Here is a 16174-nt window from a genome sequence, read left to right as displayed (position 1 = left end):
GGCAAGCATGGGTTGCTGAAGACCTATTCTAACCCGGATCATCACGGGGGTTAATAATATGTACTTTACAATGATATGAATTATTGGAGATCTCAAACAGGGGCACTTGATAGGCTTTACTTGCCACATGCTTCAATATTACAGTTAATTAAAATACATAGCAAATTAGCATACCGGCACTTTCATCGTTGGCTAGGAAGTGCATATGCCTTTTGGATTTTCTGAATTTTGATACGATGGGAAAGACAATCATCTCGAATTGAATGTTATACAATTTGGTTACACTGTGTGTAGAAATAAGAACGTTGACACACTTGTCCTACAATGTATACGTTTTGAAACTGCGGCACTGAGTGGTATGCAAAGCCAGCTGACGGCCAGGCCCCATGACGGTTCAAGCACTAGTTATAGAACTGGCTTGTCTCTTTATTTGTCAGTGTGCAAGCTGGTGTACATTAAATTTATAACCCCAAGCAATGTCTGACGAATCCCAATTAAAAGCTACATGTATTTAATAAAAGCTATCATTTGGTGCACATTCCAAACTCAGCAAGCTTTAACTATATTCTGCCCTAGCAACTGATATGTATGATTGTGGTTTGTAATATATGCTTAAATTGATGCTCATGGTATACAGTAAGTGCAAAATGTAATACCAGTAATGTAATGGTATGTTTGTAAAATGATAGGCCCTTGTAATTGTATACCAGTTCTTTAATCTCACTATATAATGATTTAGGGGATGGGATCGGGTGGTCAGGCTCGCTGACTTGGTTGATGCATGTCATCGATCCCAGTTGCGTGTGTCGTTGCTCATGATATTGATAACTGGATTGTCTGGTCCGGACTCGATTATTTACAGACCGCCGTCATATAGCTGGAATATTGCTGAGTGCGGTGTAAAACAACAAACCAACAAACATCATGTCTCCATATTTCTTGTGACCCGTGAAGAACCGGGGTAGAATAGGTCTTCAGCAACCCATGTTTGCAGTTACAGGAGACTACGCTTATCGTAAGAGGCGACTAACGGGATCTGGTGGTCAGGCACGCTGACTTGGTTGATGCATGTCATCGTATCCCAATTGCGTGGATTGATGCTCATGATGTCAATCACTGGATTGTCTTGTCCAGATTCGAGTATTTACAGAGCGCCGTCATATAGCTTGAATATTGCTGAGTGCCGCTTTAACCAACAAACAAACAAACAAACAAACAAACAAACATACCTTTGACATGGTCCATCAACGTTTGGCATGAAAAATATGAATGACCTGAGCAACTTCAGCGATCTCTATTTAGTTTCATGTCCACTTTACAAATTGTATTATTTCAGTATAACATGTATTTTATCAATCGGTATGAAAGTTAATTTCTTTTGTTTTTTATGTCTTTATTGGAGCATTGACTACCTTTGTCTTTCACAATCAAATCTGCAAAAATAGCAAATGGCCAAATATTCGTAACACAATATCACAATGTGATTTCATAGGTAAATGAATAATTTGTTTTGGAATCTGTGATTAATTACTTCAACGCATGCTTCACAGAAACACACATCAATGATTACAGTGCCATTTTCAGTCTAAGTCAAAGTCGTTGCCAGGGAAACTCGAAAAGATTTTTTATCCAAAATCCCAAACTATCAAAAGGCACCAGTTTACCACTGGACCTCTGTATGTGCCAAGTTTGGTGAAGAAATATTGCACGGTTTTCAAGATCTCCTCCGGAAACGAGCACTACCGCCATTTTCAGTCTAAGTCAAATTCGTTGCCAGGGAAACTCGAAAAAAATTATTTTTTTAAAATCCCAAACTATCAAAAGGCACCAATTATGTGCCAAGTTTGGTGAAGAAATAGTGTACGGTTTTCAAGATCTGCTCCGGAAATAAGCACTCCCGCCATTTACAGTCTAAGTTAAAGTCGTTGCCATGGAAACTCGAAAGGTTTTTTAAAATCCCAAACTATCAAAAGGCACCAGTTATGTGCCAAGTTTGGTGAAGAAATAATGTACGGTTTTCAAGATCTGCTCCGGAAACGAGCACTTCCGCCATTTTCAGTCCAAGTCAAAGTCGTTGCAAGGGAAACTTCAAAAAATTAATTTTTTTAAAACCCCAAACTATCAAAAGGCACCTATTATGTGCCAAGTTTGGTGAAGAAATAGTGTACGGTTTTCAAGATCTGCTAGCGCTCCGGAAACGAGCAAGTCAAAGTCGTTGCAAGGGAAACTCGAAAAGATTTTTTTCTCCAAAATCCCAAACTATCAAAAGGCACCAGTTCACCACTAGACCTATCTATGTGCCAGGTTTGGTTAAGATATCTCTCATGGTTTTCGTGTTTTTCTCGGGAAACGAAATGTGACAGACGGACAGACGGACCCCCCAATACCCCCTTGATAATATGACCCGTAAAGATCCGGGGTAGAATAGGTATTCAGCAACCCATGCTTGCCGTAAAAGGCGACTATGCTTATCGTAAAAGGCGATTAACTGGTCCGGGTGGTCAGGCTCGCTGACTTAGTTGATGCATGTCATCGGTCCCAATTGCGTGGATCGATATATTGCCAAAAAGAAATAACTCGGGATTAAATTGATCGAAGTACCCATATCCTGACGCGCATTCGGATTGGCTTGCGCCTTCGAGTTGGGGACGAGCCTTGTTACAGATTACGGAAACATGCGAGTGGTGACGAATGTTGGTGAGTTCTCCGCACTTAAAACACGTGCCGCTCCAAAGTCTCGAGCCAAAAAGACGTCCTTGAAAGAGTTTGGCTGGATAAGCCCCGTCCCCAAACGTAGCCTGCGTAACAGTCGCTGTTAGTCTTGCAAATTTGTTAGGGCATGTCTTGATGATTTGACTTCTTTTTGTCCAATTTCTTGATAGCTTTGGTTTGCGCTCTAGAAATACGCCAATCATCCGTAGAATCATCAGCAAGTTCATTACAATCATATTGGCGGACCGTCTCCCACCTTCATCTGATGAGTCGGCTAGCTTCATCAGCATATTTCTACGCTCAATGCGTGAGACCTCGGCGCAAGTAGTCCAAATTTGAGTAAGAAACAGCAAATGTCATTTGCTTCCAATTTTTAAGGGTCTCTGAATTGAAATGTTACTGAAATCGGTGCCCTTCCTGTTACCATACGCAATTGATTATTCTTCAGTTTTGAGGTTCTCAATTTCTGCCGCTATTCGAACCATGTTATCTTGTAAATTAACAGGTTTATAATCAGCAGACCTGTCAATTTCTTCTTGAGATGTGGATAACTGTGGTAGAAAACTATCAAGTTTCTTGTTTATGTCTGAGGATGGCTCCATAATAAGATGGTGACAGAAACACGTGGCAAAGTTAATAACGAGAATAAACAGACGGCAATGTAACGGCGACACCACAGAAGAGACTGAAGTACCCGGGCTATGTATATCCCTTCCGGTAGCGCACCCAACCTTGAATAACCTCCCTTTACATCTGGCGTTACCTTCAAGAGAAAGCACTTATATTTTATTTCACTGTATTCAACCGATTTCAATTTCATTACCCGCTGGTGTCTCATTACAATTTATCGTTTCTGATGACCTAATTACTGCCTGAATAATTAGCGATGCTTAAAGTGTCGAGCTGTCTGCAGCCATATTGCAACAATGATTGGTAAAGAGCAGGTCGACATTGTGCCTCTCCAGGAGAGTACCAGTGAGCAGTATAAAGGGGAAACTATGGCAAAGGCACAATGGTCCAACAAGTTCCAGAGTACCATTGCTCTTCTGGGCTATTCAGTGGGTCTGCCAAACCTGTGGCGGTTCCCTTATGTCTGTCAAAGAAACGGTGGAGGTAAGCCCTCACTTATTATCACAACCACATAACTACATCAAAGCTCGAAGCTCAGAACATGACACATGTTTTGTTTTGTTTTGTTTTGACGCCACACTCAGCGATATTCCAACTGATGACGGCCTGTAATTCATCGAGTCTCGGCCAGACAATTAAGTGGTTGATGTTATGATAACCTATCCACCCCGTCGGAGAATGATGATACAAGTCATCGAACCTGACCTACCGATCGGGGTTGCATTATCTCCAAAGAAAAGAGATTAGCAATGGGACCAAAAGACGATTTTACACCGGTGACACAAACGCAAATACAGTTGGATTTGCGTGTGATGATTTCCAGTGTGAATAAAGTTTGGGTGGTTATTTCATTTGGAGGTACACCTTTGTGACACATAACTATTGTTTATTGTCGTATGCAAATGCACCCTTGTCATGAATGTTATGATCGGATTTACAGACATTTCCGGACACGAATTCCGCGGTTGATACAATCACATCACATCTCTCACATCACATATACACATGTTCAGACGTGCACGTTGTAGCAAAGGGCTAAGCTAGCCTTATCATCATCGTTGCAGTCAAGCTTCTGCTCTAGACTAATATCAGTGTTATATGGCAGTGTAACTTATTGTCGTACAATAATTGTAATTGTATTACATTGTTTCTGTTGAGATTCAGTAGATGTTCACTGAATTGTATTTCGACAATGGTTCGTTGTCAGGAATGTAGTACTATATAATGTAAGCAGTGAGGAGGATATTATTATATTTAGATGCCCGAATTATCTGTCAGCTTCCGAATAGCATGGATGTTACTAATGACACTGGACTGTTCTAGTACTGTGTAGAACGTGCTGGAAGTTAGTTACACTTGACAAGTGCGGCGGGCTCATGCCTGTCATCTCAGAGACCAATTTGCAAGATAAAGAGACGCAGATCTATCCTGAAGAAACTCGTTTGTTCCAAGGTTAAATCTAAATTAAACTCAGTAACCATATTACGTTTACAACATTCCAATACTTCAAATATAACAAAATATTTAAGTTTGTAACATACCAATACTTCAAATATAACAAAATATTTAAGTTTGTAACATCCCAATACTTCAAATATAACAAAATATTTAAGTTTACAACATACCAATACTTCAAATATAACAAAATATTTAAGTTTGTAACATACCAATACTTCAAATATAACAAAATATTTAAGTTTGTAAAATACCAATACTTCAAATATAACAAAATATTTAAGTTTACAACATACCAATACTTCAAATATAACAAAACATTTAAGTTTACAACATACCAATACTTCAAATATAACAAAATATTTAAGTTTGTAACATACCAATACTTCAAATATAACAAAATATTTAAGTTTGTAACATACCAATACTTCAAATATAACAAAATATTTAAGTTTACAACATACCAATACTTCAAATATAACAAAATATTTAAGTTTACAACATACCAATACTTCAAATATAACAAAATATTTAAGTTTGTAACATACCAATACTTCAAATATAACAAAATATTTAAGTTTACAACATACCAATACTTCAAATATAACAAAATATTTAAGTTTACAACATACCAATACTTCAAATATAACAAAATATTTAAGTTTGTAACATACCAATACTTCAAATATAACAAAATATTTAAGTTTACAACATACCAATACTTCAAATATAACAAAATATTTAAGTTTGTAACATACCAATACTTCAAATATAACAAAATATTTAAGTTTGTAACATACCAATACTTCAAATATTAACATGTTACTTACTATGTTTCATGGTAGCTAATTTATTTTTACGCAAACGAATAAGAATCAGGTCAGATGGTATGCTGTATCTGATGTTCATTGTTCTTTTTCTGCCATGCGTTGAACATTACTTAACATGAATTTGTCTTTTTTTATCAAATATAATTAAAATGCGCTTGTCTGTACACGCACAATGTAATGTTGGTCTGTACACGCACAATGTAATGTTGGTCTGTACAAGATCAAAGTAATGTTGGTCTGTATACGCACAATATAAGGTTGATCTGTACACGCACAATGTAATGTTGATCTGTACACGCACAATGTAATGGTGGTCTGTACACGCACAATGTTATGGTGGTCTGTACACGCACAATGTAATGGTGGTCTGTACACGCACAATGTAATGGTGGTCTGTACACGCACAAAGTAATGGTGGTCTGTACACGCACAATGTAATGGTGGTCTGTACACGCATAAACTCTGTGAGTGGATGGTGCTACCGGTGCGGCAGGACATCTGATTGTCAGTGATCCATTCATGTTATTTTCACCTTTGTTATACATTTTAAACCTAGTGGAATCTGTTTTGTGGGATAACCGAGACAGGTTCTTCTCTGGCGCTTACGGTCTAAATTTTATTACAAATGATGAAATAATGGGAGAACGAAGTGAAGTCACAATTACACAGAAGTATATTTGTACATATTGATCATGATCATTGGACAGTTTAAATAATGATGATTATTACTTGTTTCAAAGCATGATTTGATAATAAGTATGGCCGTCGGTCCTAAAATGTTAACATTTGTTTAACATTGATTTGTCAGATTACATAGATCAGTAAACATCAACTACAAGAATTTTCGATACAATTTCAACATTTGGTGCCTCTGTTATCACAATATTGAGACCAAAGAAGCATGTACAAGAATACCTAGATGTATCTTATTGGTATTGTTGCAGGTGCGTTTCTCATCCCCCACATGTTCTTCACCATCATCGTGGCCATTCCACTGTTCTTCTTGGAGGCGTCTCTTGGTCAATTTTCCCGTCAAGGTCCAATTGGAGTGTGGGCGATGTGTCCACTGATGAAAGGTCAGTATGACAGACTTCAAACAGCTTATAGTAAGTGAGTGAGTTGGGTTTAACGCCGGTTATATCACGGCATATCAGCTTAATGTTGGAGGAAAACCCGAAGTGATGCAGGTCTCAGACGTTTTCCAAATCTCGAAATGCATATGACTTTCTTATGAAGAGACATTTCACGTTAAGACCCGTCTTAAACTTACATGTGTTTTCCCCAAGTGAGCATCCATACGTTGTCGAACTCGATGAGGCCTTCTGGCAAATGACAGGTCATGGCAAGTAATGGCCATTGTTTATTATATATGTGAATATATTCACTTCTTGTGAAAAGTGGGCATGAGTGGCCCTGTCCTCTAAGGCGCTGCAATTCGCTGTGCAGAGTTGCGTCCCATGTGTACGCACAGAAGTGTTTTTTTCAAGGTTTCTCAACACCATACCCGTGCTTGTGAGTTCTAAAAACAGGTAAAACTGAAATACTGAACTCACTCACTCATTCTAGTGAAAAGGCTCACGTTAGGTTTAACAAAGTTCAAATAGAAACAAAACCATCATCATAGTCATAAGAAACACACGATATCAATTCAGCATCTCTCACATTTACTTCATTGTGCCACTGATACAGTGAGGCTTCTATGAATTTTAATCATTTAAATTCCAACTTCATAACTGATGCGATAATATGTCACGTTTAAATGTAAACACACACCCATACATAGAATGATAGCATTTGCTCTACATATATGCAGGTATTGGAATTTGTATCATGACTCTCAGCTGCAACTGCATCCCGTACCTCAGCATGTTGTTAGCCTGGGCCCTCTACTACTTCTACAGCTCATTCTCCACCGTCCTGCCCTGGACCACCTGTGGCAACTCATGGAACACACCCCAGTGTGTGGCTGTTGGTGATTTAAGACGTGGCGCGAACGTATCGGCAGATGTAGGTGCCATCAGCATAAACAGATCAGCATCAGCTCTCACAGACACGTATGGTGACGCCAATGTATCCCATGACCATGGGTTGATCACGGTACTTGGACATACAGCAGCAGAGGAATTCTGGCAGTAAGTTTATATCTATTATTGGAACAAATATTACGTTTTAGACTTACATATGCACGAATCAAAGAATATACACTATTTCTGTGTATGGTTTCGCATTAACATTGAAATCATTCATTTGACTTTGTCAAAGAGAACCATTAACACATGCACCTGATATAGACGGCATCGTACAATCAACTCAGAATTTGGCAGAGATTTCATCTGAATATTGAAAGGGCTTTTTTTGCTTTTATTACGTACTGTGCCATGGTCTCAAGGAGGGTTACTGAACTTTGGATTCTGACGGTCTTTAGCCCGATCGTGCAATTTAGTCTTTATGTAATAGTCTATTAATCTATTAATTGTCCTCGTGACAGTTTGAATACAGACCTCTGGCATGTTACTGGATATTCTTTACTGTCATTTTGTCGACAGGTTTGTATATCAAGGAAATGTGAATTTAAACTGACTGACTGTTTTAGAAACAAAGTGCTGGGAATCTCCTCCGGGCTAGATGATGTTGGCCCTGTTCAGCTTCATCTTCTTGTCTGCTGGTTTATTACATGCGTGTTGATGTTTCTTTGCATCATGAAAGGAATTCGATCTATTGGCAAGGTATAGTTAATAATGTGAACCAACATTTATCTATCGTATCTCTTTAGTAAAAAGGGGGGACGGGTGGCCCAGTCGTCTAATGCGCCGCGATTCGCTGTGCAGAGTTGCGTCCCTTGGGCACGCCAGAAATGATTGTGGGATCGAATCCCAGTTCGCCCCGATTATGTTTCTAGGTTTGTCAGCACGATACCCGTGCTCGTGGGTTTCACCGAAGTGGTAAACATCTGAGACCTGCATCACTTCGGGCTTTCCTCCAATATTAAGATGACACACCGCGATATACTGGAATACTGTTAAAAGCGGCTTCTAACCCAACTCTCTCACTCACTTTTGTAAGACATATCCCTTGTGGTGTCCCATACTTTGACACAATGTGTGAAGCTCGATGATGTCCGCCTCGTATCCCGCCTCCGTGAAAGGCTGGACTCTTGCTGAAAGCGGAGTAAACCCATACTCATGTCCGTCTTGAATAATGGAAAACCTCAATCAGAATGGTATAGATGTGACAAAATATAATGATAGAAGAGCTATTTCAACGAGGTTGTGTAACTAGTGGTTAAAGGTGAGGTGAGGTGAAATGGGGTTTAACGTCGCGTCCAAGATTATTGCACTTATATAGCGACGTGAACGTACGTGTGTGTGTTTGTGTGGCTGCTTGTACTAGTCCGGACTGATGCCGATTAATAGTGCTAGCTCACTGAGATACCATGCCGCAGTTTAACATGAATACCCTACTCAGACACAGTATACTGACTCCGAGCCGACCAGTCCTTGTTTTAGCCCCTTAATGCCGAGCGCCAGACAGGGTAACAACAAATACCATCTTTAAACGTCTTTTTGTATGACGCGGCCGGGGATCGAACTCCGAACCTTCCGCTCTCCGGGCGGACGCTCTACCACTAGACCACGGAGGCAGTCCTAGTGGTTAAAGCATTAGTATGTCACGCCCAATCTCCGGGTTCGATTTCCAAATTGGGAATAATCTATAAAGCCCCTTGTTTGGTGCAAACAAACATGCAGAGTAACTACAGTATTTGGTCAAAGACGTCTGCTTTCTTATGTTTAAATCTGAAACTGCATTGCAAATAGTGCGAGATTTCACGAGAATTCACAAATGTAGAGTGGCAAATGAAGATGGAGCTGGTGACAGTGTGATTAAGCATGCAAACTTTTGTCAAAAACAAACACACAGTTTTGTAGCTTTGACAAATAGTTCAGCTGCTCTCTTTGAATGTTTAAGGGGCGGTCGGGTAGCCTAGTGGTTAAAGCGTTCGCTCGTCACGCCGAAGACCCGAGTTCGATTCCAGACATGGGTACAATGTGTGAGGCCAATTTATGGTGTCCCCCGCCGTGATATTGCTGGAATATTGCTAAAAGCGGCGTTAAACCATTCTCACTCACTCACTCTGTGAATGTTAACAGTTGTTGAGTATTTGAATAGCAGAGTCAAAGTTCATGTGCCAGAGGTTATGTGTATAAGCTGGGGCTGTCCTTTTGCAGAATATGGCGGAAATCTGCCCCGACGGCCTTGGCAGGTTTTTCTGGCATATTAGCGGTACAGTGGTCGCAAGCTGGGAAGTAATGAGAAGGCTTTTACTTGATTATGAAATTTATCTGAAATGAGATAATTGTTACTGCCATGTGTGTCCCATGTATTCAAAACCAGGTGGATTTGGGCGAAATCCACAAACCAGATGTCTGGCATTTTTTCCCTGTCCACAATCCTCCTCTACCACACTATTTCACCTCTTGTGTCTGCCAGGCCAAGAATGCGAGTTTTCTTTATCTGATAATGATTTATTTTCCAAGCTCCTCTGTCATTCAGCATTGTTCAAAGCTTCTTGTACTTCGACTTTCTCAAGGGGCTGTCCTTTGCCTATGTTCTGTTGCACACTGTACGCAGAAACAATGAGGACGTTGCCCAACACAGGTGTGGCTCCATGTCATCAGTGTCATCAGTGCTGTCAATGCTACCACCAACACCAACACCAACATCTGCAGCGACTACCCCCGCATGTTCTGAAACACTTTCTTCTTTAATGTCTTCATATCCATCTTGTGTACTCTGTGTGTTGCTGTCCCTTCCATATTCTTCATGCACAATGTTTTGTTTGTTTGTTGTTTAACGCCATCCTTAGCAATATTCCAGCTGTATGACGGCGGTCTGTAAATAGTCTAATCTGGACCAGACAATCCAGTAATTGACATCATGAGCATCGATCAACGCAATGGGTTCGTTGGTTGGTTTGTTGTTTCACGCCGCACTCAGCAATATTCCAGCTGTATGACGGCGGTCTGTAAATAATCGAGTCTGGACGTGAAACAACAAACCAACAAACCAATCATAATTCATGTTGAATAGTGATTATAAGCACACGTATACTTAAGTTTCCTTTAAAATGCATGGGAATAACAGTAAATTGAATTATACAAACAATTCTTCAACTGGTTTCACATTTTATGGTGCACGCATTCAGGACATTAAACATCAACAAAATCCAAGACATCTTGTGCAGGTTGTTCGGGAAAACGTATCAAGTTATGGATGCTTTGTACATAGTTTAGACAATACTAAAGTGTGTTTGGGAAGCAAAATCAAATTAAAATGCAGCAAAGGCCACATTCTTGATTGGTATTCATCTCCTTATGTAGAAGGTGGGAAATTATTAGTCAATTTAAAAGATACTTAGCATCAGGGATGTTCCCATCACAGTTTTACCGAGTTTACCCGTTTTTAACAGATTTACCGAGGGCGCAGAATTGGTTATTGCATGTCATCGCATCCCAATTATGTGGATCGATGCTCATGATGTCAATCACTGGATTTTCTGGTCCAGACTCGATTATTTAATAGGCCGCCGTCATATAGCTGGAATATTGCTGCGTGCGGCCTTAAACAACAAACAAACAAACAAATCTGTTTAGGGGCCCACGTACAGCCATTTAACAAAAAGTATATGTATCAACAGGTTGTATATGTGACGACGTTGATGCCCTACATATTGTTGCCGGTGCTGCTGGTGAGGGCGTGCATGCAGCCGGGTTCAATGGAAGGGATTATGTATTACATTACTCCAGATTTTAACCGTCTTCAACACTCACAGGTAAGTAGTTATCAAGTTATGATAAGGTGAGAAGTCATTTCATGTGCAGAACTGGATGGATATATGCTACCTGCCGTCTCAAACATTTCCAACAATGGAAAAAAAGTTGTGATAGATATTTATTATGCATCTCTTGATTATTCTTCGTTTCATTTGAAATTAATGTTCATGTGGTGGTTTTGTTTATTTGTTGTTTAACGCCGCATTCAGCAATATTCCAGCTATATGACGGCGGTCTGTAAATAATCCATGTGGTGGTCATACTGTTTATTGATACATGTATCTATATGCTGTGCAGGTGTATCGTAAAGTTACTTGTGTTATTTCGATGTATATTCTTCTTCCTCTCGGATACACGTCTGTGAATGTCGTCATGGTAACAAGAGCTGCACATCCCACGGTTTTATTTCCACAGGTGTGGTTGGAAGGACTTCTTCAAGTGTTCTTCTCTGTGGGTCCTGCGTGGGGCACTATTATCACCTTGACAAGCCACAACTCTCCCCATAACAACATTGTCAGGTTGGGTAACTCTTCTGAACGCTATATACCCGTGAAGATCCGGTTAAGAATAGGTCTTCAGTAACCCATTCTTGCTGTAAACGGCGACTGTGCTTGTCGTAAGAGGCGACCAACGGGATCGGGTTGCCAGGCCCGCTGACTTGGTTGATGCATGTCGTCGTATCCCGATTGCGTGTAAGGATGCGCATTATGTCAATCACTTGATTGTCCGGTCCAGGCTCGATTATTTATAGACCGCTGTCATATATCTGGAATATGGTGATGCGGCGTTAAACAACAAATAAACAAACAAATCACACAAAGTAGCTCTTTTGGAAAATCTAACATTGTATTATACTGTATGTACTTATCTCAGAAACGTGCTATGCTGTTTCAGTCAATTAGGGAACATATCTGTGTATTTGTTCAAGCTGATCCATTTAAATTTATATGACTAATAAATGTCTAACGTATGGTGGATGTTTGTAGTTTGCTAAAATTTGATGTTGGGTGTTACACGTTTGCAGAGATTCTTTCCTAATCCCTCTGATAGCGGAGTTGACAAGTGTGTTTTCCGGGTTTGTGGTATTTGCGACTGTGGGTTTCCTGGCGCATGACCTAGGACGACCGGTAGCTGATGTCATCACCTCAGGTGAGTTAGGAATCAGAGTCTGTCCTCAACCCCATGTATCCCCATCATATAATTATTCCAATATACGCCCTGTGAAGATCCGGGATAGAATACATGTATGTCTTCAGCAACCCATGCTTGCCGTTAAAAGGCGACTAACGGGATCGGGTAGTCAGGCCCACTGACTTGGTTGGTGCATCGTGTCCTTTAAAATGGTATCTTCAATGCATGGGAATAACAGTAAATTGAATTATACAAACAATTCTTCCACTGGTTTCACATTTTATGGTGTACGCATTCAGGACATTACACATCAACAAAATCCAAGACATCTTGTGCAGGTTGTTCGGGAAAACGTATCAAGTTATGGATGCATTGTACATAGTTTAGACAATACTAAAGTGTGTTTGGGAAGCAAAATCAAATTAAAATGCAGCAAAGGCCACATTCTTGATTGGTATTCATCTCCTTATGTAGAAGGTGGGAAATTATTAGTCAATTTAAAGGCTACTTAGCATTAGGGATGTTCCCATCACAGTTCAACAGATTTACCGAGGGCGCAGAATTGGTTATTGCATGTCATCGCATCCCAATTGCGTGGATCGATGCTCATGATGCCAATCACTGCATTGTCTGGTTCAGACTCGATTATTCACAGACCGCCGTCATTATAGCTGTAATATTGCTGAGTGCGGCCTTAAACAGCAAACAAAATATTCCAATATGGCTCCAAAACAAGTAAACACTATTTTACGATTATAACATAAACGACAGAGCATAATCACTCTCCAAGATCTGTTATTTAATCTTCATATTGAAATATTATCCAGGGATTATGATTGTAATATTTCAATGAACACAGTCACTAATACCAACGTTCAATCAACAGATTCATTTCTGATTATGTCTGATAGGAGTTGATTGGCTCATACCATTCCCGCACTACATTAATGCCTACCCATTAATACAATCTGGACATGTAATATATGACGTGACGTGATATAATGTGAGCGAAGGAGTTTGGTGTTACACCGCTTTTAGCAATATTCCAACAATATCACGGCGGGGGACACCAGACATGGGCTTCACACAATGTGCCCATGTGGGGAATCGAACCCGTGTCTTCAGCGTGACGAGCGAGCCCTTTTACCACTAGGCTACCCCACCGCCCCGATATAACGTGATATGACATGCTATGATATGTTTGATACGACTGATATGATGTCTGTACAGGTCCTGGCATTGGGTTCATCGTGTACCCAGAGGCAGTGTCGCTGCTGCCGGCCTCCCAGCTGTGGTCCCTGCTCTTCTTCCTGGTGGTCCTCATGATGGGCATCGATTCAATGGTGATTCAATTTGCTGTGAAATTATGTTTGTTTGTTTGTTGTTTAACGCCGCACTCAGCAATATTCCAGCTATATGACGGCGGTCTGTAAATAATCGAGTCTGGACCAGACAATGCAGTGATTGATATCATGAGCATCGATCCAAATGGGATTTTGAAATGATGATATGTTGAGATTTTCTTGAGAACTTCCTTCAGTGTCCTCTGTATAATACCTGCATTTTTACCATAAATGTCCCGGACCTATTCGTTATCATAACGTCAGTATCGTCATCTCTCCCTTCACTGACTTATCACAGAACATCTCTCGCGTCATTTGATTGGGCGTCTATGTTTAGTCTCGAACCTTTCGAATCGGACACAAAATGAAACGATGACACCGAATGGGTTCAGGGCATTTATTGATATAATTAATGTTGAGGATGTTTGAGAGATCAGTATCAAATACTTATAAGTTTGCCACGTCGACTGTATTTATGTATTGTTATACTATATTGGAACAGTTTGCAAATATCGAGGCTACCATTGCGTGTATAGAAGATATTTGGCCACGCCGGCTTCACATGAAACACCTCCAGACTGTTCTGGCTGCCGTGTTCTTGGGAGCTGTGTTTCTCGTCGGGCTTCCTTTCACCACAAGTGTGAGTATCGCGATCAGTGAGTAGGTGACGCCTTTCTGTGGCCCACGCACGTCCTCGTGTGCATGCTGATCACATGCATAAGCATGAGTTTGTTTGTTTGTTTGTTTGTTGTTTAACCCATTCAGCAATATTCAAGCTACATTGCGGTCTGCAAATAATCTAGTCCGCACCAGACAATAAGGTGTCTGATATCATGAGCATCGATACAATGACATGCATCAACCAAGTCAGCGATCCTGACCACCCGATCCCGTTAGTCGCCTCCTACGACAAGCATAGTCTCTTACCCGGATCTTCACAGATCTTTTTGGTTTGTTGTTTAACGCCGCACTCAGCAATATTCCAGCTATATGACGGCGGTCAAAATAATCGAGTCTGGACCAGACACTCCAGTGATTGATATCATGAGCATCTGTCCTCGCAATTGGTATCGATGACATGCATCAACCAAGTCAGCGAGCCTGACCACCAGATCCCGTTAGTCGCCTCTCACGACAAGCATAGTCGCCTTTTACGGCAAGAATGGATTGCTGAAAACCTGCTCTACCCCGGATCTTCACGGGTCAGTATACATAAGTAATATATATATGATATTTAAGGCACTTCCCCAAAGGAGGAGTGAATGTCATCACCTTGAACAGCGTTCTCAACAATACTTCAGATTTAACATGTCACCATCTTCTAAGACGAGTGTGTTACGTCGAATTCGATGGATAATCTGTCTGCATTATTGGAATTCGTTCACAATACCGTATCATACTGTTTCATTTGGGGGTTTGCACGTGCAATATTAGATAATATTTTATTTCATTCAAAATATCACTGATTTTTTGCTTATTATTCCAGGCAGGAGTGTACATATTCCAGTTGTGTGATTGGTATGTTGGTGCCGTTGGCTGTTTTGTCGTCGGAACGATGGAATGTCTGGTTGTGGGCTGGTGCTATGGTAGGTTGGGTATGCGTGTACCCTGAGATGAGTTTCGTGGGATCAGTGAACCCGCGCGGTTTCTCAGCTTATGTCCCTTGGGTATGTCAGAAACATATGATTGCGGGTTCGAATACCGGGTTCGATTCCCTGATCACGTTTCTTGGTTTGCCCGTGGGTTTCACTTAAGTGGTAAACGTCTGAGAGACTACACTCCGGACTTTCCTCCACATTAAGCTGACATACCGTGACGTGACTAGAATACTTCAAAGCGGCGTTACAGCCAGGTCACTCACTCACAGGGGCGGTCGGGTAGCTTAGTGGTTAAAGCGTTCGCTCGTCACGCCGAAGACCCGGGTTCGAATCCCGACATGGGTACAATGTGTGAAGCCCATTTCTGGTATCCCCCGCCGCGACATTGCTGGAATATTGCTAAAAGCGGCGTAAAACCAAACTCACTCACTCACTCACTCCCTCACTCACATATGCCATAACAGTAGTTTAGTTACCAGTAAATTACTGCGTGTCAGCTTCAGGTGGCAGAAAAGTCAAAAGCGGTGCTGAAACTTTGGTGATAAATCCACGATGGCATCATGACACCCATCTTCCCGAGGCAAGAGAGTTAACGCTCTATGAAAGTCTTGTTTCAACCCTTGCCGAACTAGGCTGGTATTATG

General features: G+C 40.8%; 1 protein-coding gene across 1 annotated transcript; it reads left to right on the top strand.

Moving 5' to 3' along the window:
• Window positions 1-3638: 3638 nt before the first annotated feature.
• Window positions 3639-15544, top strand: LOC124122479 (sodium- and chloride-dependent creatine transporter 1-like). Its single transcript, XM_048403992.1, has 7 exons — window positions 3639-3825; window positions 6572-6703; window positions 7441-7759; window positions 10179-10283; window positions 12483-12607; window positions 13820-13932; window positions 15419-15544. Exons 1-7 carry the CDS (start codon window positions 3639-3641, stop codon window positions 15542-15544), a joined length of 1107 nt encoding a protein of 368 aa, XP_048259949.1.
• The last annotated feature ends 630 nt before the right edge of the window (window positions 15545-16174 follow it).

Source organism: Haliotis rufescens, unplaced genomic scaffold, assembly GCF_023055435.1.
Source record: "Haliotis rufescens isolate VD_foot unplaced genomic scaffold, xgHalRufe1.0.p SCAF_30, whole genome shotgun sequence".
NCBI lineage: Eukaryota > Metazoa > Mollusca > Gastropoda > Lepetellida > Haliotidae > Haliotis > Haliotis rufescens.
This window is presented reverse-complemented; position numbering and strand designations above follow the sequence as displayed.

Bases quoted from the DNA above. Each gene is read 5' to 3' on its own strand.
- LOC124122479 (XM_048403992.1), top strand. From the start codon at position 3,639: ATGATTGGTAAAGAGCAGGTCGACATTGTGCCTCTCCAGGAGAGTACC. The intron at 3,826-6,571 runs GTAAGCCCTCAC...GTATTGTTGCAG, and splicing joins CTGTCAAAGAAACGGTGGAG to GTGCGTTTCTCATCCCCCAC. The intron at 13,933-15,418 runs GTGATTCAATTT...TTATTATTCCAG, and splicing joins TGATGGGCATCGATTCAATG to GCAGGAGTGTACATATTCCA.